At 37.9% G+C, this 25,246-nt stretch overlaps 1 protein-coding gene across 1 annotated transcript in view; it reads left to right on the forward strand.

The window, feature by feature from the left end:
* The first annotated feature begins 7,486 nt into the window (after nt 1-7,486).
* LOC146822678 (uncharacterized) overlaps nt 7,487-25,246 on the forward strand; it is a 44,935-nt gene continuing 27,175 nt past the window's right edge. The window contains exons 1-2 of the mRNA XM_085606264.1: nt 7,487-7,596; nt 9,652-14,893. Of these exons, the coding sequence (XP_085462390.1) occupies nt 9,695-14,893 (5,199 nt within the window). The 5' untranslated portion in view covers nt 7,487-7,596; nt 9,652-9,694. The remainder of the gene's footprint in view (nt 7,597-9,651; nt 14,894-25,246) is intronic.

A 25,246-nucleotide genomic window follows, 5' to 3' on the forward strand; every position in this document is an offset into this window, starting at 1 on the left:
GCAGTCCTCTACTGTTCATTTGTGCCTACACAATATAATACGGTTGTTTGCCCCATGACTTCTACGCTATTTAAGATTATGGGTGTTTGAAAACTCCAGAGCAAAAGAAATGAAGACTGGCACAACAATAGTAGGTTCTTGTGCCTTCAGGGTCAGAGATATGAACATGAGAATTGTTATAGAGCTTATGCAATAAGGTGAACAACACTAATAACATGGGGGTCAGTGGACATTGTAAGACTGTGAGCTGGGTGGGGGTAGCTACTCGTCACCAATCTGCAGTAGGCTTCAGTCTTTTACTTTTGACAATTTTCAGTGGCGACAGTTGCCGAAGTGTTGCAAATACATTTAGTGTGCTCTTAAATGTCAGCCTTCTGCCCTAGCTTCTCAGCAGCCTTAGCTTAGCCTTAAGAGGGACGGGTGTATGTGAAACTAGATAAGATTTTCAGCAGGATTTTGTAGTCTGAATGTAAGTGTTATAAATACTTGTATGAACAACACTTTTTTGGTTAACCAAATGTCACCAAATGGTCAAATCAATCGATGCAAATGCAACCACTGGGCAAATCTTGGTGTGAGTAGTGGGTAGCAAACTGTACTCATGGGGGTTGAACTCTGGTGCTGATCCAGGACAGAACTTTGGCGACTGGGCCGCAAACCTTTGGCTCGATTGAGAGGCTGCACTGGAGTACAGAATAACTCACAGCGGCTGTGGTAGCAACCACTACAGCATCCTCCCACATGAGAAAAAGACAAGGGGTGGCTGAGACCCGCATTCCTGGTAACTTTTCAACACTAAAATGAGGGTGATATTTGATCAACACTGCCAGCACCCTCGATGAACCGCGGGAATTACTTGGAGAGGCAGCCCTGGGAGACGTTTTCAAACAGCGTTGTTTGTGTATTTTTAGTAAGTTTATCCAAAATAGGCTCATTTAGAAATGTATTGTTTGGGGCTCTGCTAGCCAATTTATCTCATCGGAATTGGTATCCCCCTCCGGCCTCTGCCTTCCACTCCCCTGCATTTAGGCCTGCAGTACGGATATATTTCCAGTTGGATCGTTTGGTGCGCATAGCACCTGGACCCTACTTCTTTGACCTGGTACCAGTGGCGTGCGCGAGACAATTAGCTTTGAAACAATAGACTCACCCCCATGAATCACATGCAGACGAGTTCAGGTGTCCAAAGCAACACCTTTGGCAGTTGTGAAAAGTCGTTGCACTGCTGAAGTATGGTGTTCATCACACTCATACTGCGACTATTAAGGCTGTAGAGGGAAAGACGTATGTGAGTTCTGGCTCTTCCAAGTTCCCAATCGGAAGGAGCACTTAAGTAAGGAGTTTGCAGAATGCAGGGGTGGCGCTAAATATATATGTAGACAGTGAGAACGGACAAAGAAAGAAATGGCACTGCCCAAGCAGCGAAGGGAGACGGGGTTGATGGGAAGTACAAGGTAAATTGGGAAATCCTTTTTTGGAAGTTAGAGAAAAACAATAAAGACATGCTGGAAAAGAGCGGAGAATAGTAAAGGATAAAAGCCAATTGGAAATTTTAAAAAAAGAACCCATTAAATATTCTTAATCTTATTCCTGCCATTATATTTTGCCACCTTATTGACCGAGCAGTTACTGCAGAGTGCAGCTGCAGGCATGTGATAGGAGCACAGAAAAAAACCCACCGCCGAGAGATGGTTTTCTGTTGCCGATGGCAACTATATAAATAAATAAACCAGACAGGAGGAAGAAGAAGAGGCCATCACACACTAACAGTGTGATGGCCAAACAAAAGGCTCTCTTAGTGAAATCGACTGGGAGAGAGCTAAGCCCACAAAGGAGGTACATTTTAACAAATGCACCAATAACAAGCCAGCATTTGTAAATGACCCAGGTAACAGCCAATAGCAATTGGGGGCTGTGCCAGAGCCTGTAGAAGAGGATACAAGATATCTTCGAGGCTCGACCTGAAAAAAGGATCTCTGGGTAAAAAGTGACTGAAAAAGTGCTTATTGTACAGGAGGTTGCAATAATGTTGGGTATGTAACAAGTTGGAAAAATGTCAAGATACAGCCAGAGAGTATGCACCAAAACGGTTAAACTAAACACACATTTTCAATCATCCTCTGAAACAAGATTAGTGTGGACACTCTCAAAGTATACATTTTTTCAATTGTCAGGCATTGTGAGAAGATATAACTGCTGTCAATGTGAGACAGAAACATTTTATGAATCCCAGTAGAGAGACAAGTAAAAGTGGATGACAAAAACACTTTAAATGACAAAATGTAATTGTCATAGAAGCAAAGACCTTACCACTAACTTGACATGTTGATAAATGACAGTAATGTATTTGCTTAATCAGAATCAACTGTTCAAATAAGGATCTTTTCAAACACAGTACCTCAAAAACCTTATTCAAAAAATTACATGTAGTCCTAACAGTATCTGAAATATTTTCATTTTGCATTCTCTCATAGACACAATATACGGTATGCATGGGTTTCGCATCATAATCTGTAATTATTTTTGTGGCTTTAAAGAGAGCAAACAATCAACAATCTAATATCCTGATTATGGTGATTCAAGTTATCTTGACACAAATGTCAAATGCAAACAAGTTATGGCTACAGTCAAGTTTTCAAACCTTTCCGAATCTTAAGAAAAACAAGATCCACAAAAGGAAACACGCAAAGGTGCTCCATAAGTAGGCTGTAGTGGGAGAAAACAATCTCATCCCATTATATGTTAACGTGGTAACCCGCTGGATAGGCACACCTGTGTTTATTTTGCACCGCTCCAGAGATTTTTGTCTACCTGTCCTACTTTCCACCTCCAAATCTTAGCAATTCCAAGAATTGGATGAGGTGGGCTCACTCAGGTAATGTGACATACTTCATCATAGGCCACCTCATCCCACCCTGGACTATCTTGAGGGAGCACTTAGGAATTACTAAATCCGGATAATTATCTTGAATCAAGTTATCTTAGCTAAACATCTGGGGTAAGCCACAAGAAACCCTGTATTAGGTGAAACCCTAAGTATATATACAAATACTTAAGTATATTTAGAGGACGTTATTGGGTTCCACGGATCTTACATACCTCTGATATCCAATAACCTAGTAATTTAGTAATTTTTAAAAACTCCCTTAAAATAGTCCAACTGGAGGTTTGTTTAATAACTAGTTGTTCAACTAGAAACAAAAATCAAGTTACTATAAACTAAATTATTGCATAGCTACAAAATTTACATAATTTGAATTAAATAGATCGTTTTATTCATAGTGCTGAGCATTCATACCATTAAATGACCAAATCCAGAATAGATAAATGAACAGACTATTCCCTCAAGAGGCACAGTGGACAAAAAAACGAGTTGTCACATAGACACATTTTTCCTTACAAATTAAATTCTCCCGCTAATTTACATGCACGGAATCTATTACCATGAACTGGTGAATTAAACTCCTGTTCTTAATATGTAAATATTGTTAGCAGCATGGGTCTTGGAAAGGTGAAAGAAAGAATTGATAGGTAGCATATGCAGAACTAGGACGGATATGCAAACAATATTTTGTAACTGTCACCTTTACTGAATTTCTCAAATATTTTTCACCTGTTCATGAAAAAAATAATATCAGCCTTAGTAATCTTAAAGTCCTGGAGAAATTTAATGGCAAATATGTCTACTGCCCTTTTGTGATGTCAAGGTCTTACTTTATCGTATAATCATGAAAGTGTACAATATTTCTTAGCAGTCGTAATGGCATAATGGAACTCTATGCATTAATGAATGCTTATTGTATGTACTATATTTTTCAATTTAGAGCTATACATCGCAGTCTCCACTAGAACATGTTCTAACTAAACCGCAGAGCACGAGGTATTATGTATTATGCCTAAAGCAGCATGCCAAGACAAGGCCTGTAACTGTTTTAAATAAGGATTCCCCTCTAAGTCATTTTTAGTCCCAAATCGCAGCACCACACTATCAGAGGCACCTTTTAAAACACGTTTTCCCTATGCAATTTCACATAGGAACTTTAGAATCAGCAAAAACAGGTAAACTGAATTACCCAAAATTTGGAAGAAAGCCACATCTTTATTAAAAAAAAACTGCCTTTTGTGATTTGGTAAAATCTATTCAGCAGTTTTTGAGAATTAAGGTTTAAAATGTATAGAAATATCAGACCACAGTAGAATTGCAGGACTGGCAGATCATAAGATAATATAATAGGATAGGATAATATCCGATTGACTACTTCACATCAACAAAGAAGTTAGGTAGCCACTTTAGGACACAGTCCCTAATCTTTTTTAAATAAAAACATATAGGGGGCCGGGTGGTGATACCCTGACGCCCTAGGCATTGTTGAGGAGAGGGTACTCCTTGGTACCACAAGCAAAATGTAAAAAAGAAAAGGGTGGGCTGCCTTTTTACACTATGAACCCAGCCAGGGTGGACCAGGGCTCAAGGGTCGGCATATTCTCTTTTTTCTTACAACATTCTTATTAAAAAGAAATATATGGGGATGAGGGTGTCTGTGGCCCCTTCCTGAGACACATACTGGACCCCGGGATCCCATCCCCTAGGACCTGACATCATTTGTTTTATAAAATATATTGGGGAGGGGGACGGTGTGTGGCCACCCCTCCCTGGGCCACGGTTTGGCCCTGGGGACCTCATCTCCCATGGCAGTGAACCAGTATTGCTTCCCCTGCTGGCAGGAGCAGCAAAAAACCTCCCTCTGGGCAGGGAGCAGTGAATGTTCTTCCACAGCGGGAGCACAAATTACGGTCCTGCTTGATGGGAGCACATTAACTGTTGCATGCTGCCACCAGCATCCAGGATGGATACTGGCTGAGGAGCGAGTGGGGTCACAGGGTGCCTTGATCCTCCCCCCTACAGCCCCCATCATGATGTAAAGTTGTAGATATCCCAGGAGAAATTGGAGCACAATCCAAACAAGATAAATGGAACAGCAGTGCAGGAGTGGGCTCTTCCAAGGTGTTTCAGCTGTAACAAGTGAACAAGGCATAATGCCAAAACGCGTCGGAAAAGTCATTACAATGAATTGCTTGGCATACATGAGCATCTGAGTATTCTTCAAATACGAGTGGAGGATTGTTGGCAATATATCTTGACAAAGGCTGTTTACACCCGAAACACCTCGGAAGAGCGGCGTGGTCTGCGCTTTCAAGAACACTGAATGCTGCAATGCATACTGGGGTGCCCGCATTTCCTAACTAATGGACATGCTAAGGCGGCTTAAAAAAAACAAATATTTAACTGGGATGGCCAGCCTCTCCCTATTGCTTGATTTGCATCCTCCATCGGGAGCATGGTTTGATGAAATTTAAAAGGAACTGCAATAGTGTGTGTTTTACCTTCATGACCATTGATAAAGGCAAAGTCGCCAAAATGCATCTGCCTATTTTGAACCAATAAATTCCATTATTAACCCCTAGAGTAACCGTCCTGCTTTTTGTAGGTGTTGTTGTATGTGTACATGAGTCCATCCTCACGAACAGAGCACTCGCCTTAAGGAGATTGGCAGCATTGATGGAGCTGTTAAACGGAATAAATATATATATATATTACCTACTGGCGGTCGCCAGTAGGTAGTTATAGTTAGGACCACGTTTCCATAGGAAAACCTCAACATTCTATTTTGAATAACTTTGGCGCCGGTCGACGAATCCTCGCGAATTTCTCAAAATAGGTGGGGCGCTACGCTCCGCTCCTACCCTGAAAGTCTCGGGGGGATCCGTCAAGCGGGGGCTGAGATAAAAGGGGGGTCCCAAAACGCGTTTTTCCCATGCATTTTTCCATAGGACCTTTAGAACGACCTACAGCCCGAACGGCTGAACAGAATTACTAGAAATTTGGCAGACAGGTAGTCCGTAGGTCAAGGAAGTGCCTTTTGTAGGTTTGGTGTAAATCAGTTCAGTAGATTTTGAGAAAATAGCCTTTAAATCAATATATATATCTGAGCCAGCTTACGGTACGCTTACCGTACGCTTACGGTAAGCGTACGGTGGCGTGCGCGAGCGCGATTCTGATTGGCTCTTAGATCTTAGTAAACATTCGAATCGGCCGAAACCAGGAAGCGGCGGCCGCCATTTTGTGTATTTCACTCTGAAAAAAAAGAGTGAAAACAAGGAAAGGGGGCAATGAGGAGAGTTACAGACCCCCTAACAATTGTAAGGGGGTCAAAGAAGGACAGAAAAGTACAAAAAAAACATTTATTGATTTTAAAAAAAATCACGGGGTACGCGTACGGTAAGCTCACGGTAAGCGTACGGTAAAAAAAAATAAAAAAAATAAATGAAAATCAGATTTAAGAGTTTAGAAATTAGGGAGCTCTAAAAAGAGCTGTTGTGTTTATGGAGTCATTTTTTTAGTGGTACCTACAAGTAAGTACCGATGCAGAGTCTAAGGTTCAAGAGGAAGACTCTGTTCCCTTCATCATTGAAGTGCACACCATCTCCTCTATAAATGTCTTGCATGTCGTAACGCAAGTTGTTGTGGTAAATGGCACCCATACCATAGTCACGGAGGAAAGCAGAAACAGATTTGTTGACGTGCTTTCTTGCTTTGTCAATCTGTGGACAGAAATGATTGGACCAGTTCCATTTTTGCCTTTGGCATATGTTGGAAAACACAAAGGCAGTTTTAGGGAAAAGTGTAAACAGTTGTGCAAAGGTGTCCTTCATAAGCATTTCCAGACCTACCCCAGTCAAAGTGCCTAGGTCATTGCCACCACAGTGCACTATTATGAGGTCAGGGTGTTGGATTTGCATGAAGGATTTCACCAATGGCATCAATTGGTGCCACTTTAACCCTCTCTGACCAATCCATTTAATGTCTACATTTGGCAAAGCAAGGTCTCTCACCATATCTGTTTTCTCTGCAAACTTTTCACTCCAGAAGACATAGCTGTGCCCTACAATCCACACTGTGAACATCTTCAAAGGAGAACTGGATGCACTCAGGAGGTGTCTTTCAGTAGAATGGCAATATGAAAAGAAAGACAGTTTGGAAATGGAGGCATACATATTTTTTACAAAACAAAAAGAACTGATTGGCTGTTTCATACCATTCTAGAAAAAAAACTAGGCTGTATGTGAAAATTAATAGAAGCATGTTTTGTATTGGTACAAAAAAATGTGTAACCAAAGAACAGTACTATGGATTTGCAGTTAGGTTTGAAAAGTCAAGCACTCTTGCTCTGTGGAATTGAAACATTGTGTGTCGAACTTCTGACCTAACTGCACACAGCAGTGTTCCATGAGCTGTTGCTATGGTAGCAGGCAGAAGTCAAGTTGGGGGAAGGGTACTAGGCAGAAGTCAAGTTGGGGGCAGGGTACTTTTGGAAAAGGGTTGGTTTTCAACCAATAGAAATGTGTCATTACATTTGAAAAAAAGGGGGAAGCACTGAGATTTGAAACTTACATGTATATGTGTGGAAAAATAGAGGGAAAGTTTGCCATTATCTGGTTCTGCTGAGAGGAGAGAGGTGTACAGAACAGAGATCCTGGCTCTGATAATCTGCTGTTTGAGTGACACATTTCTTTCACAACTAACTAATTCTAAAGGTGAGTTTACAGTTTGAGAGGGGATGTATGTGGTAACTTAAGAAATGAATAATAGAAATGGGAATTGTTTTTGTTGTAGTTACACATGGTGGATTCATAATGTGTCAGTCTGTAAAAGAGATTTTCACTTGGCCCGAAAAAAAAAGAGCAGTAAGTGTGCTTTCAAATTGGCAAAGAAATTTCGTTTTGGCACTAATGTGAAAACATGACTGTGTGTGCATAGAAGAATTATAGGCAGAAATGTATTGCGTCTTGCTCTGGTGATTTCACAGTTGCAGTAGATGGAAAAGAGGAGCGAATTTTTGGGGGAAGAAGCAGAGGTTTAGCACACACCCATGTGCTTGCCATGTATAGTCATGCACAGTAATTAGAAGCGAGTGGGGTTTTCAGGTTTAAGTCTGTAATGCAAATACATTCAGCATCACTAAGGCTGGTTGCCCCTGCTGGAGTGTAGGCAGTCACAGAGAATACACACGGTGGTGGTCTGAAAAAAAAACTGCTTGGACATGTGCATTTAAATAAATTTAAAAAAAAGGTTTCAGAATGTGTCAGTCTGTAAAAGTGATTTCAAATTGAAAAAAGAGATATACACTTGCCCCCGAAAAAAAAAGAGCAGTAAGTGTGCTTTCAAATTGGCAAAGAAATTTCGTTTTGGCACTAATGTGAAAACATGACTCTGTGTGCATAGAAGAATTATAGGCAGAAATGTATTGCGTCTTGCTCTGGTGATTTCACAGTTGCAGTAGATGGAAAAGAGGAGCGAATTTTTGGGGGAAGAAGCAGAGGTTTAGCACACACCCATGTGCTTGCCATGTATAGTCATGCACAGTAATTAGAAGCGAGTGGGGTTTTCAGGTTTAAGTCTGTAATGCAAAAACATTCAGCATCACTAAGGCTGGTTGCCCCTGCTGGAGTGTAGGCAGTCACAGAGAATACACACGGTGGTGGTCTGAAAAAAAAACAGCTTGGACATGTGCATTTAAATAAATTTAAAAAAAAAGGTTTCAGAATGTGTCAGTCTGTAAAAGTGATTTCAAAGTGTAAAAAGAGATTTTCACTTGGCCCGAAAAAAAAAGAGCAGTAAGTGTGCTTTCAAATTGGCAAAGAAATTTCGTTTTGGCACTAATGTGAAAACATGACTCTGTGTGCATAGAAGAATTATAGGCAGAAATGTATTGCGTCTTGCTCTGGTGATTTCACAGTTGCAGTAGATGGAAAAGAGGAGCGAATTTTTGGGGGAAGAAGCAGAGGTTTAGCACACACCCATGTGCTTGCCATGTATAGTCATGCACAGTAATTAGAAGCGAGTGGGGTTTTCAGGTTTAAGTCTGTAATGCAAATACATTCAGCATCACTAAGGCTGGTTGCCCCTGCTGGAGTGTAGGCAGTCACAGAGAATACACACGGTGGTGGTCTGAAAAAAAAACTGCTTGGACATGTGCATTTAAATAAATTTAAAAAAAAGGTTTCAGAATGTGTCAGTCTGTAAAAGTGATTTCAAATTGAAAAAAGAGATATACACTTGCCCCCGAAAAAAAAAGAGCAGTAAGTGTGCTTTCAAATTGGCAAAGAAATTTCGTTTTGGCACTAATGTGAAAACATGACTCTGTGTGCATAGAAGAATTATAGGCAGAAATGTATTGCGTCTTGCTCTGGTGATTTCACAGTTGCAGTAGATGGAAAAGAGGAGCGAATTTTTGGGGGAAGAAGCAGAGGTTTAGCACACACCCATGTGCTTGCCATGTATAGTCATGCACAGTAATTAGAAGCGAGTGGGGTTTTCAGGTTTAAGTCTGTAATGCAAATACATTCAGCATCACTAAGGCTGGTTGCCCCTGCTGGAGTGTAGGCAGTCACAGAGAATACACACGGTGGTGGTCTGAAAAAAAAACAGCTTGGTTTCATAATGTGACAGTTTGTTATACAGATTTTCACTTGCCCAAAAAAAAAGAGGAGTTTGTGTGCATTCAAATTGGCAAAGAAATTTCGTTTTGTGACTATTGTGAAAAGAAATGTAGTAATATATTTAAATACAATAAAGAATTTTTTTTTTAGTTTTTTTGCAGGTATTGCTGAAGAACAGTGAACAAAATTTAAGATGCCTACAACATCTCGAGTTCAAAAAACGCTAAAAAAAAAACTATATTTGAGGACAACTGGAGGACCAAAGTTAGTAGAAGATGCTGATGTTGGGAAAAAGAAAAAATCTTCTGGTAAGCAAAAAAGACAATTCCTAAACAAAATATTGAAAACAAACAAAAATGTACAAAATGTCTGTTCTCGGAAAAATGTAACAAAACCTACAGAACAGCAAAAAATTGAGGATTTAGTTAATGCAAATATACCTTCTGCAATTGAAAAGTTTAACATAAACAGAAAAACAGCATTTAAAGAGATACGTAGAAAAATGTTTCAGAGAAGAGTTATGTCCAATTTGATAAAGGATATAAAGAAATATAAGCAAAAGGCTAAATATTATAAGAGAAAAAAAGAAATTGAAGCCATTGCAGCAAAGGCATTAGAATTAAAAAGGAAACTATTCATATTAATTTTGAATAGGATGCGTACATTAGATAAAATGGTTAATGTACTGAAATCACAAAGCAAAAGCAAAAGAGTAGTGAACAGAACAAATTTTTGTAAAGTGTTTTTAGGAAAGTGGATGCATAGCTCAAGTAGTGAACCTTTTTTTAATGAAGAGAGCTATTTTCAAAGTAATAGTTTGCTGCATGCAGTTGACACCAGAGGTCGTTCATACGAAGTAAAAAATGGTTGCATAATGGAGAAGGAGATAATGGTTCCAAGAGATGAGGTACAAGTGATGGCAGATGAGGCAATGGGGAGACGTCCTAAAGCCCCAGTGTACACTTGGAATTGTAGTAGTATTTGCACTGTGCGTCAGGAATCTATTGACAGATTTCGAGAGTTTCTAAGAGAATATAGTAAAAAAAGTGTAAAACAAAAGATTAAGGTGCTTCAAAGTCTGGATCCATGCAGAGTGAGAGAGAATACTGGTTTGCAGGGTCATTCTCTTGCTTGTCTATCTAGAAAAGTGTGCAATAGTGTTTTCCATCATTTTAGGATGCTGGCTGTTCATCATACTGAAATGAGAAAGTTTGTGAGACGGTTGTATTTTGCCAAAAGTCCAGCAATAAAGTTAAATGAATTGAATAGGGCTCTGTTCCGAGGAACGGTATCAGATGTAGAGAAGGTTGTTGATGAAATTCAGTTTTGTTACTTTGGTCCTGAACAAAACAGTGCAGAGAAGGACACAGTAAATGAGGCAGAAGTGGAAGAGAATGTAGAACCTTGTGTAAGTAAGACATTTAATGATCACATAACAAAATTTGCAATAGTCTCTAATGAAAGACCAAATGTTACTTGTATTTGTTGCCGCAGAACTCATTATAGAAAACAAACTAGGAATGTTGATCTCTACAGAAAGAGTGAAAATGAAGATAATTATAAGTGGATGGATTTTGCAACATATATATTTCTTGAAAATTGTTTTGAATTGGGTGAAGATCAGCGTATTTGTAAATACTGCTACAACAAGTTAGAGGAAAATAGAATGCCGACCAGAGCTGTACATAATAATTTAGAATTGGATGCTATTCCTGCTGAACTTTCTGAATTAAATACATATGAGTCTATACTCATTCAATGTGTTCATCCGTTCCAGACCATAGTACGTATGGAGCCCAAAACTGGTAAATTACCTCCTTCAGATTTACTGAGAGGTTTAAAAGGTAGAGTGGTGTATTTGCCCTTGGATTTGAAAAAAAATATGGAAACTATTGATGCGGATACTTTGGAAACTGAACCATTAATTATTCTGGTTAATGGTGTACCTACAAAGAATAAGAAGATTTGGCAGGAGCTGGTAGATGTGCGGAAAGTACAAAGAGCAAATTTGTATTTGAAAAAAAATAACAAATGGTATGAATCAATTTATATAGTAGAAGAAGAAGAAGAAGAAGATTTACAAGGAGATACAGAAACACCAAGTGGACAAATTGAAAAAGTGGACAAGTCAAAGGAAGAAGAAATTTATGAACATTTTAGCATACATCCTCTCCATTCGAAAGAAGTTATGGGAGACAATATTGATCTCTTTCAGATGAAGAAAGCAAAAGGAAATCCCGTGAGTGTATGGGAGGAGAGCTTGGAAGCTCGATGTTTTCCTCAGCTGTTTCCTAAAGGAAAAGGAGGACGATACGATGAACGTCCGGAACAGATTCCAGCTTCTGAGTATCGGACTACAAGACTATATGCTGAAGATCCCAGATTTCGACAAAGTATCCCTTATTTGTTCCATCTTTTATTTGAAAGCGACTTGTCTGCACTGTCTTATGCAGTAAATCACATTTTAAAAAGTGGAGTACATTTACAAAATGTGTCTGCTAAGGATTTTATGGAGAAAGTGCAGCACCGAGATGATCATTTGGAAACACAACTGATCAATCTGATGGCTTGTCAGCGTGGGACAAATGAATATTGGTACCGACGCCATGGTGAACTAAAATGCATGTTACGCAATTTAGGAACACCAACATGGTTCCTTACCCTAAGCTGCGCCGAGTACGCTTGGGATGATTTACTGGATTTTCTACGAGAGGCCAATTCAAACATTGAAAACATCGAATACAAGACAGCAGGAGAACTGTGCTCATTGGATCCGGTTAATGTTTGCAGATATTTCAATCATAGATTTGAGGCTATGATGTCCTTCATCTGCAATAAAAAAAATCCACCCCTTGGAGAAGTAGTGGATTTCTTTTGGAGAAAAGAGTACCAGGCAAGAGGTGCTCCTCATATTCATATGCTGCTGTGGATCAAGGATGCCCCAAAGTTTGGAACAGATACTGATGAAGCAGTGTTATCTTACATTGAAGAATATGCAACATGTGCTATACCTAAAAGCACAGAAGAGTACAAGTTAAAGGAGCAAGTTCTACGTTTCCAAAGTCATCGGTGTGGAAAATACTGTCGACGGAAATACAAGAGCAAAGAAAAATACTACACTAAATGTCGATTTGGATTTCCTAGACCTGTTCTTACAAATGGAAGAGTCAACAGTTTTATGTCAGCTGTGAGACATACTATCACAAGAAAATCACCTAAGAATACCTACAACCTTAAAAGAAAAGAAGAATCAAAAAATATAAATGACTACAACCCAGTCATTTTATCCATGTGGAACGCTAACATGGATATACAGTATGTTGCTGACAATTCCATTGCTGTTGCTCGATATGTAACGTCTTACATTACGAAATCAGAAAAAACAGAATTGAAGGAAATGTGGGAAGAGATTTCTCACGAGAAGACTGTCAGTAAGAAGCTGTACAGTTTCAGTTTGAAGATGTTATCGCATCGAGAAATTGGATCCTACGAATGTTCAGATAGATTATCTTCTGCAAGTCTCTACTCGAAGTCAAGAAGAATAATTTGGGCAAGTTTAGGCCTTGCAGCAATGAGAAATCGGGTACTGAAATCTGTTGGAGAAATTGAATATTTGGCACAGTTCGAACCTGAAAGTACAGATATATTGAAAACAAACATGTTGGACACATATTATCCCAAGAGAAGTCATCATCTGGAGAACATGTGTCTCTATGAAGTGCTGCAGAACTACATTTATTCACGGAAAGCTGCAGAAGACATCAATAATGGAAAATATAAAGTCGTTGGTGAAGAAGGATGTTTGGTGAAGCAAACCAAAGGAAGTTTGATAAATCACCGGAAGCTGAGTTGCGACACTACCGACAAGAAAGAATTTTACTACTTGGCTCTTTTACAGTTGTTTAAACCATGGCGTTCAGAGGATGAACTACTGGGAGAATTCCAGAGCTATGAAGATTCTTTTAATGCTTGCAAAGACAGCATACAATGCAGTACATTCTCAACTTATCTGCAAATGTTAAATGAAGAAATTGAACAGGAAACTACAATTGCAGCAGAAATTGCTAGAGACAGTTCTCAGGACAGCCAAAGTTCAGGAACATACAGTCAAGATCCCCTAGGACAACCAATCGTTGAAAATGAAGCATCAATAGCCATGAATGAAGTGGAAACGGCTATGAATCAAGCTCAAGAAGAATTTATAGACTTAGAAAATTTGGAAAGACAACTGAATCAAGAGCAGCAACAAATTTATGAAGAGATCAAAAACAAAATTGATCACGGATTTCTACATGAAAAAAAAGAGTGCTCATGCACATCATTTCATCCAATCAGGATGTATGTAAGCGGACAAGCTGGCACTGGAAAAAGTTTCCTAATTAAAGTCATCAGAAGCTACCTAAAGCAAAAAACAGATTCTACTTTGTCTTGTGTGGTTACTGCTCCAACTGGGTTAGCAGCATATAACATAAAAGGAATCACCTTACATCGTTTGCTAATGTTACCAGTGGAGCATGAGAACAAAATACAATTCAACAAGCTAACTGGAGAAGCATGCTTGGAAGTTTCAAGAGTATTGAAGAAGATGCAAGTTCTCATTATTGATGAGGTGAGCATGGTATCAAACTTAATGCTTGCCTTTGTGCATTTAAGAATGCAGCAAATTTTGAAGACAGACTATGACGTGTTATTTGGTGGAAAACACGTCATAGTTTTTGGGGATCTTTTGCAACTTACTCCGGTTAAAGGACAACCAGTGTTTAATACTGTGACACATGAAGACACGAAGAAGTCATTGGGAAGCATCGGTAATACAAATATTTGGTCCTTCTTTGAGTACAAGGAACTTACAACTAATATGAGGCAAGCAAACGATGAAGAATATGGAAGTATTCTGAAAGATATCAGGATTGGACTACTCACAGAAGCTGGCAAAAAAGCATTACAGACTCGGCTGCTACATAATTTATTTCCAAAGGAAGAAATAGTTGCAGAGAAGATATACAAGAACATTGCAGAAAACAAAAGTGTCATCTGCTTAATGCCAACTCTACGTGAATGCTCAATATTCAATGAGGAGCTTTTGAAATTGGAAAAGGAAGAGATCAGGAAATTGGAAGCAGTGGACAAAATTGAGGATGGAAGAATTACTGTCACAGTAACAGGCAAACTGAAAAATAAATTGGACTCACTAGAGAAGAACATCTCCAAAACAGCAGGATTAGAAAAAAATCTATATGTTTGCATGAACTGTAGAGTGTTTTTAAGGAGAAATTTGGATGTTGAAAAAGGCTTAGTAAATGGAGCGATGGGAAGAGTTGTGGGTTTTATTAATTATCAGAAAAAAGATGGAATTGAATGGTTAAAAATAAAATTTGATCAGATAGAGGAAGTTAAAGACATTTGTCGTTGTTCAGTTCGTTTCATGCTTGTGAAAGACTTATATGTACGTAGGAAGCAGTTTCCGTTTTCTCTAGCATATGCTGTAACTATTCACAAGTCTCAAGGATTGACTGTAGATTGTGCATTTGTGAACATTGGATCTAGTGTGTTCAAAGAAGGTATGGCATATGTTGCTTTGTCACGAGTCAAAACATTATCAGGTTTATTCATGATAGACTTCGATGACTCAAAAGTTAGTGCTGATACAAACTGTGTAAAGGAGTATAATAGATTAAGAAGAAGCTATGCTCCTCATTTAGGTCAGTATCCTGTGTTGGAGAAACGTGTAGTTTCTCGTAAAAGGAGAAATGAGAATATCTGTAATGAAGATGTAGAGAAGAGGAAAAAAAAGAGGAGTGATGTAATTGCAAGCAAAAAGAATAAGGAAAATGAAGAACAGGTTGTAGGATGTCATTTTGAAAATAGCTCTGGTGTCAACTGCTACGCAAATGTAGTGCTGAATGTTGCTTTTTACCTGGAAAGTTTGCAAGAGCAGATAATAATAAATCAGGGAAAAAGATTCTGTTCAGAGCTCAGTCTCCTTTTTCAAAAGCTGAGTAAAGATAAAACTCAAATAGAAAGTGCTACTGATATTAGAAAACTTTTAGATGTATGTTCAGGACGAACACAGTTTTCTCAAAATGAACAGCAAGATGCTCACGAATTTTTGATGTATTTTCTTCAGGTAGTGGAAGAAGAAGGAGTTCCCATTGACATTTTTTTTGGTCTCTCTTATAAATGGGAACATAGTTGTGATAATTGTTATAATATAAGTGGTTCTATTGTTGATAATGAAAGGTTTATTTATTTGACATTGCCAGAGAGTAAAACAGTCACTTTTGCAAACTTAGTTAAAGATGCTAATCATAGCATGAAATGTGGTGAGTGTAATTCTGACATGTTATCAACATTAATTTTAAGGGAATACGGACAGTATGTAATTTTAATGATGCAACGATGTAGAGCTGATGGATCAAAATTGGATACTTTAATAAAGAAGTTTACAGGACAGCAATTATCAATTTCAGGAAAAACTTTTGTAACTGTTGCAATAATTTTCCATGATGGACCTACTGTTACTTCTGGACATTACACAGTTTATCTAAAATGTGAAAAAGGATGGACACTGTGTAATGATTCCCAATTGATTTTCAAACAACGTTTGCCTTTTGATTTAGCAAATTCCTATCTAATCTTCCTGAAACCTAAATTTTAGAGAGACTTGGCAAGATCTGGACAAAATAATTTTACCATTTTACAGGATTACCATTGCAATTTTGTAGAAAAAAGATTTTTAAAATTATCATTTGGCCTAAAGGAAAGATAACCAATTGTAATGTGGACTTTTTAAATTTTTAATGCAATTTTGAAAAACCAATAATTTAGAGATTATCGGTAACTTCTGCACATTTTAAATTTTGGAATGTTATTGGACTGCCACTGGAAATTTTTTCAAAAATGATTTCAAAAATTACTATTTGGCCATGTGGAAAAGTAAGCAATTCTATTGTGGACTAAATAAATTATTCGAAAAATTTTCGTGAACCAAAATGTTACAGAGAATCGGTGAGATCTGGACAGATTAAACTTTAGAATTTTAATGGTTTTCCCTTGGAAATTTATTCCAGGGAAAGAATAAAAAATACTATTTGGCCTAAAGGAAATAAAATCAGATGTATTTTGGAGTTATTTGAGATATATTATTGTGAATGTACTTCTGAAACAAAAATATCAGACGGTATTTTAAAGAAAAAAGTATTGTTTTTAGATGACATTTTTTAAGAATAATATGCATTTCTGTAATGATAAGTTTAAGTGAGAAGAGATTCTGGGCTTTTTTAATACAATCTTTGAGATTGTTATTTTTTTTTGCCCGCTGTAAAATGATGAATGCAATTGCTTTCACAATTTATAGTGAAATGCAATATATTCTGAAAACAGCAAAAATAAGGCAAAAATATTTTTTGGAAAAAAATGTAAATATGTGTACTGTATTATAAAATGTTTTAAAAATATTAATACTTTTTTCTTTTTTTTCAGATCGATATAGAAAATTTTCGTAAACTACAACCATTTTAAAAACTATTTTTTAAAAAAACAAATGAATAAATATTTTTTTCAGTGAGTATGGTAAGTCAATAGTAATAATTGTAGTCTTTCAAGGACCTTGTAATGTGAAAAATGATTTTTAGTGTTTTTTTTAAAAAATAAAAAAAAAGGTACGCTTACCGTACGCGTACGGTAAAAAAAAAAAAAAAGTTTTTAAAAAAAAAGAAAAAAAAAGATGAAAGATAAGGTTGGCTCTTAAAAGAACCGTTGTGTTCATGCAGGGACAGAGGAAAGAAAGATTGGGAATATTAGACGGTACGACAAGTGTGCTGATCTATTTTACTGTTCACCAGGGAAACACTGGTCTCCCTATAAGTAATTAGATCGTGACAAGTGGCGCACCGTACTTCAACCCTCGCAAACCGAGGGTTAATTTCCAGAGGGCCAGCAAAAGGAGATTCTCCCCCCACAGATGAAGGGCTCACCTGACCTGCAGAAGAAGGAGTCTGCCCTGCAGATGATGGTCCAGGCTGAGCTGCTGTGGATGTACTGGCTCGTCTTTCTGAAGAGTTACCTCCAAAAAGATGACCATGTGTCCTTCTGTGTACTTCTTTGAGGTGCCTCATCATGGTGTGATTCCCAAAGGAATACTTCCTGTCAGGATTACCTCTAGAAAGTACACGCTTACACAGAATGCAAGTAACTAAGGGTGCATTCACCTTTTGCTGGCCTTCTGGAAAAGTAAAAAAATCCCAAACATAAGAAGGCTTTACTTTCCTCGCTCTCTGCCTCAAGACAGTGCTGCTGGTGCTAGCCTCACTCTCAGAAGGGCTCTGCTGTTCTGCCATCGTATCCCAAAGACAAACCAGCTCCTTCTCCTAAGGGATCACAAGCAGAAATGAGGGGAATGGGTGTGGTGTAGGAGAGTTCTAGAACTGAAAGTAGTTTCAACCAATCAAAAGTTGTGTTTCAAGATCACATGACCTACCGTACGCTTACGGTACGCTTACGGTGCGCTTACGGCAAAAAGTACGCGTGCGCGTAAAAAAGACACGCGCTTGCGCACATGCGCATAAAAGTCATTTCCCGGCACTTCCGCGTAACGTGCGCGTGTTGCGTAAGCGCACACGCGTCCCACGCGCAGTACGCGCGGCTACGCAAAGTGCGTAACTATACGCAAGCAGCGTAGATAGATTACGGACGTTGCGTAAACCGTACGCTTACCGTGAGCTTACGGTACGCGTACTATAAAAAAAAAAAAAAAAAAAAAAAAAAATCTGGAAATAAATTTTACATGTTTATTTTAAAAAATATATATAAAAAAAATATTTAAGGATTTTAAAAATTAAAGCATAGTCTTTATAAAAGATAAGAAAATTAAAATAAAAATATGTTTGAAAAAAATGAAGAATATAAAAAAAAAAAAGCATTTAAAAAACCTTGCAAATTCACTGAAAAAACCATGGGTTTCACACACGTTATAGTTAGGAATTAGCATTTAAAAAACCTTGCAAATTCACTGAAAAAACCATGGGTTTCACACACGTTATAGTTAGGAATTAGCATTTAAAAAACCTTAGAAATTCACTGAAAAAACCATAGGTTTCACACACGTTATAGTTAGGAATTAGCATTTAAAAAACCTTAGAAATTTAGTGAAAAAACCATAGGTTTCACACATGTTATAGTTAGCTGGACATTTTACTCGTAAAAAACCAATGAAATTGCCCCGTTATAGTTAGTTCAGCTAACTATAACTCGCGCGCCCGCAATGCACTGCTGATGACGTCACATATTACATCACTCATGACATGGTCAGTGACATCACTCATGACATCACTGATGACATCTCAAATGACATCACTGATGACCTCACTGATGACATCATCCAGTGAATGTGTGTTTTTCTGAAAATTAAATATGTTTTATATATGTATATCTCAAGGTTGATGGAAGAATAAATGGGTATATTACTGTCTAAATGGATGATTTGTTTTTGAAAAATTGATTGTGTAACTGACTGATTAAGTGTATCATAGTGAATACATGGCTTAGTGAGTAATGTTTAAATATGTAAATATCTGTATCAGTCTCTCACTTTGTGTATAAGTGGCTGCATGGGTTGGTGAGTAGCTACATGGGTGTCTATATAGGTTATTAGTTGTTTTTTTGAGTATCAGTCTGAGTGTCTGCATGGTTCGGTGGGGGGTATTACGTAGTGCATCGGTGCATGAATGAGTGACTCACTGTTTGTATGTGTTGAACAGAGCATGTGTGCAGGACTGCATGGGTGGATGAGTGTGTGTATGGGTGTGTTAGTGAGTGAATGACTGTCTCAATAGTGTCTTTATGAGTGACTACATATGTTTTAAACTAGTATATGTGACTATTGGTGTATATATGTGAGTATATGTGAGAGTGAGAGATTGAAAGAGTTCCTGTATGAATAAGTATGTGTTTCTATAAGTGATTGTTTAAAAGACTAAGTATGTGTAAGTTTCCGTAGAAGTAAGTGTGGTGGTGTGTGTATAACTGTATATGCAAGTAAATGTATGTTTGATTCTTTATTAGCATGAGTGACTATGTGTGTGAGTAACTCTATGGATGAGTGGCATTGTGTAACAGGATGTATAGATGTATGAGTACATATGATGAGTGAGTACATGTATGAGTGACTGTATAGGACTGTTGGTGAATGAGTGGATGTGTATGTGGATCTTAGAATTACTGAAGAGGTTGTTGTAACTGGTATTGGTATGTCCATTGTTTTGAAATTTTTAGTCTCTATTTTTGAATGTGTGTATCAAAGCTTATATTAAGGTGAGAGGAGGTCTGCCACTCTATCACAAGGATGATGTCATCAGTGAGGTCATCAGTGATGTCATTTGAGATGTCATCAGTGATGTCATGAGTGATGTCACTGACCATGTCATGAGTGATGTAATATGTGACGTCATCAGCAGTGCATTGCGGGCGCGCGAGTTATAGTTAGCTGAACTAACTATAACGGGGCAATTTCATTGGTTTTTTACGAGTAAAATGTCCAGCTAACTATAACATGTGTGAAACCTATGGTTTTTTCACTAAATTTCTAAGGTTTTTTAAATGCTAATTCCTAACTATAACGTGTGTGAAACCTATGGTTTTTTCAGTGAATATATATATATATATTACCACTGACTGGCCCACTTGGTTGACGCCGGCGCTCTTCAGGTAGGGGCGGTGCGTTTCTTTCCGGCAGAGCCACACCGGTATATATCAAGCGGGATTCACCTTGCGGCAAAGAAGAAACGCACTCACTCGATTGCAGGAATCAAGGCGGACTTATTATCACTTGTTAGCTGCCATGCCCAACGCGTTTCGGTCCAGTCATCCCGTGAACAAGGTCCAAGTGACTGGACCGAAACGCATTGGGCATGGCAGCTAACATCTGATAATAAATCCGCCTTGATTCCTGCAATCGAGTGAGTGCGTTTCTTCTTTGCCGCAAGGTGAATCCCATTTGAGATATATATATATATACACACACACACACATATATATATACATATATATTACTTGTATTCCAACTGGATTCCGGATGGATAAGGAATCGAATGTGGACACAGACCCAAGGTACGTGCTTAAAAGATGTTTATTTTTCCAAAGTCGTCGATACGCGTTTCAGCTCTGGGCGAGCCTTGTTCACTCAACTTGGATACACATTTTAGGTGAATTTAAAGTGACCGTGCATAATTGTCTGACCCCACGTGATCGGAAAGCATATAGACATAAACAACATACTGCTAATACATAAAGGAATTGAATCCCTATCATGTTTGAAATCATTTGCATAGTTGTAGCATAGCAATAAAATGGTTGTAAATTCATGGACAAATACCACAATTGACAGTATTTTACAAAAGTGCCATTCATATATAATACTTTTTTCATACGATAAAAATATGTGAAATAAATATATATAAAAGCATGTTGCTCGTAAATATCACGTCACATAGGGTAAAGATCTGATATGTGCAAATAGCTTAGGTGCAAACTGTGAACTTAAAAGTGTATTTCATTCATTAAAGTTTAAAATGATTGATAAATAGAGGATGAGTACATTTAGATTGTGATCAGAAACCATATAGGATATATATTTTTTGTTTGATTTGCGAAGCGCAGAACACCAAAATATCATAATAATCATGATGGTAAGATACCAAGTAAACACCTAGTCAGTGGGCCTTGCAGATATACATGAGTTGTATTTGTTATTTGTTCTAGATCTTCCTGTGATGTACAGGGATTTTGTGCCCTATTAAAAAGATGAGTGCAACTTATAATTATAATTAAAATAAGTTGACATTATACAATTATTTAATTAAATAATAAAGCTGCAAACCCATTTTTGATTCTACCTAGTAGAGACTGGCTGGTTACTAAAATTAGTGGTCAACCTGGTTGGGTAGAAATACCAACAAATGCATCTTTATGTTCTCAGATCAATGTGTATATACAAATAAATAAATAGATAAATATATAAATATATAAGTATATAAATATGTGTATACATATATTACATTGTAAGAACTGGATAAAAACTACATAAAAAATATTTAGTAATTAAGGTAAAATACCACATAAGTTGCTGAATATTTAGGTAGTTCTGTTCATCTGTTTAGGGCACAACCAAAGAACAAAATGTACATATAATATTTACAGGCATGTGTACATATCTTCTGTAATATTAAGGCCATTGGGGTGTTTGGTATCAAGTTGTATTATGTATCTTGTTTCCAATCTCCTTAGTTTATTTTCGCGGTCACCACCTCTTCTACTCGGGGGTACCGCATCTATGACAAAATATTTAAGGTCTTTGTTGCTAGAGTGATGGAATTTTTTTAAATGCCTAGCCACCGGATATGTGCTATCTTCATTGGTGATTGCACGAAGATGTTGTAAAATGCGTTTATGCACTTGCAATTTTGTGCTACCAATGTATTTTAAGTCGCATGGGCATGTCAAGACATAAATAGCAAATTCCGTTTTGCAAGTGAGTAATTTAGATATTTTGTACTTGGTATTGGAAAAGGGGGTGGTGTATGTCAAGGTGTTAATTCCGTGGGTACAGGCTTTGCATACCTTACATTTAAAGAAGCCTTTATGTGTTTGTAACCATGAGCTCTTCTCCAAGATTTCAGGGTTTGTGGATACCAGGCAGTCTCTCATGGATGCTGCCTTACTATAGGTAATGGACACCCTCTGCGGTAGCAGGGGTCCCATAACCGGGTCACATAATACAAGTGGCCAACATGATTGAATAATCTTGTGGATTGCCTTATGTTGTCCGCTATAGCTCATGATGAGACGAACCTCTTCCTTTTTGTTGGTGTTCACAGTTTCTGTGGTTCTCATGGGGATAGTTGTTATTTGTTTATCTAGCAATAGCGTCTCCCTATCAATTGCCCTTGTTTTAGAGATGGCCTTTTCAATGATTTTTAGAGAGTATCCTCTCTCCAAGAATCTATTTTTGCTAGCTTCTTGAGCGACTTTCAGATCCATTGTGGTACTGCATATCCGCTTCAGGCGTAACATTTCGCCATATGGTATGCTGTTTATAAGGTGCTGTGGATGGGAGCTATCAGCATGTAATATCGAGTTTCCAGCTGTTTCTTTGCGGAATATGCGTGTTTCTAGTGTGTTATTCTGTACAAATGCTTGAGTATCCAAGAAGTGTCGCTAATGGTGGCTGTGAAATGAAGATTCAAAAGATTGCAGTTGATATTATTCACAAATAGTTGTGCTTCTTCAATGCTTCCCTGCCAAACTAGAAATAAATCATCAATATATCGGAGCCAAACCTTAATGTTACTCTCAACTATATTTTGGTAATCAAAGTTGAGGACCAGCTCCTCCCACCAGCCCATGTGAAGACATGCATAGCTGGGAGAGAAGCTGGCCCCCATGGCTACTCCCCTCATCTGTTGAAAAAGAAGATTATTAAACATAAAAATATTGTTCATTAGGCAGTATTCGATCATGGATATAAGCATTTCATTGTGTGATTTAAATTCTACAGGTCGTTGTGACAAGAAATGTTTGATGGCCTTAATACCGTCAGAATGTCGAATGCTAGTATACAGCGCTGATACATCAAGGGCCAACAATAAATAGTCTTTTTGCCACTTAAAGCCCTGAATTTTTCGGATAAAGTCGCTTGTATCCCGCACATATGATGGTAATTTTTTGACGAAGTCCTGTAAGAAATAGTCAACATAAATGGAAGTATTCTCTAGGAGCCCTTCTTTTGCTGATATTATTGGACGTCCCGGCGGGTTAGAAATGTTTTTATGGATTTTTGGAATAAAATAAATTGTCGGTGTTGTTGGATTGTCTTTTTTCAGGAATTTAAATTCATCTTCACTGATTAGATTTTTTCTATTCCAAACCGATAATTTTTTGTGATAATTCTGATAAGTCAACTTAAGGTAAGCCGCGTTGGTGCAGCTATAACAGTCTTTGTCATTCAGTTGTTTAAATGCTTCTATCTTGTAATCTTCCTGCGACCAAGGAACAATATTGCCTCCTTTGTTGCTGTTGCGAATAACTACCTCTTTATTGTTTTTTAGTTTCACCATAAGGTTATTGTACATGATTTCATTTCTCTGATAACGTTTTTTGGCCATCATTGTAGTTTTGTTAAGTTTTTTTATTTTAATAGTAACTGCTTCATGGAATGCATCAATTGAATCATGCAATGCTATAGGTGTAAAATTGGATTTCAATTTGAAAGGGGTAAGGGCATTCTTTGTGGCAGGTATATTTGTCATCTGATTGTAAGGTTCTTGTGCTGGACTGTGAGTATAATTTCCGTCCCAAAGGTCTTGTAGTTCTTGAGTAAGGGATAAGTCTGATCTGTTGGGATTATTGTGAGTCATTTGTTCACTGGTTGATGTTTGGATACTTTTCGTCTCTTCCGACCCCTTTAAAATGTGAAACTTTTTGAGTTTGAGTTTTCTGACTCCCTTGTAAATATCCGTTCTCGTGGATGCATAGTCGAAGTTCTTTGCTGGGCAAAAAGATAGGCCCAGACTTAATATTGACCTTTCCTCAGGGCTAAGTTCTGTTTTGGAGAGGTTGATGACAGTGTTGTTAATTCTATCACTTTCCATTATCTATATATATATATAGCGAGAGAGAGAGAGAGAGATGTTTGAGGCCTTCAGTATAGAAGCAGAAAAGCGCTCATTAAATATCCACTGCTTCCTCTTCCGAATGCCCATAATACCATGTGTAGGTTTTATTTTTAATTATTGTCTTTGATGTGGTGCCCCAAGGAAGAGGCAGGGGCTCCAAGGAGCATAGCAGCCCCCAGGAATGTTAAAAAATAAAATACTGTAAGTCTCCTGCGTCATTGAATGCATGACCCGAGAAGAGCTTACCATCACTTTAAAGTACTCTGAGCTGTAGCTTTATTTTTCTCAGCTGGTGTGGGAGGACCCCTTGAGGTTGGTTCTATGATTATTTTGTATTCTGAAGACTGTTAAAGAAAGACTCAAACACACGTTTCTTTTTCAATCAAAAAACTTTTATTTAAAATATTTTTGCGACAATTAATATTATGCATTGCTATGTTGTAATTTATACGGAATACATTGAAATATGGCTATAGCTAAATTATTGTAGTAACATTGAACAAAGCCAATAGATGTGTTGTTCATAGGTTTATAAAACAACCCCCCCTGCTAAAGCCAATAAGCAAGCCTTTTTTATTTTGGTATTCTGAACCTTTGACAAAGCCAGTAGGTCTGACCTACCTAAAATGGCATCTCATTATATTGTTTCTTTATGTTAAAAAACACTCAAAACTAGTAAAGGACTAATCTTAAATGTGGTGGTAACAACCCTAACAATACTGATTCCAAAATGCCAATCTGATATACAGAGCTAACAAGATCACCCGGCAAGACCACATTATCATCAATAATGCCACCAGGCTAATATGTCCCCACGACCTGCCAATGATGAGGGTCAAATGGTTGCCCTCGCTCTATGGCTCATGGGTGGCCCCTACCTGTCACTGCCAGTCTTGACATAATGGGATGCAAGGTTCCAACCAGTTGTAGACCACCTACTTCCAGACAAAGACTGTCAGAATGATGTTCCATATATCTCCCATCCTAAAATGACACACCCACCACAATCGGAGCAAGAAGAAAAGTATAAAGTTGAAACACATTTGCCATACGTCTAACCTGAAAAAGCCTATTAC

Source organism: Triturus cristatus, chromosome 5_2 (genome assembly GCF_964204655.1).
Source record: "Triturus cristatus chromosome 5_2, aTriCri1.1, whole genome shotgun sequence".
Lineage (NCBI taxonomy): Eukaryota > Metazoa > Chordata > Amphibia > Caudata > Salamandridae > Triturus > Triturus cristatus.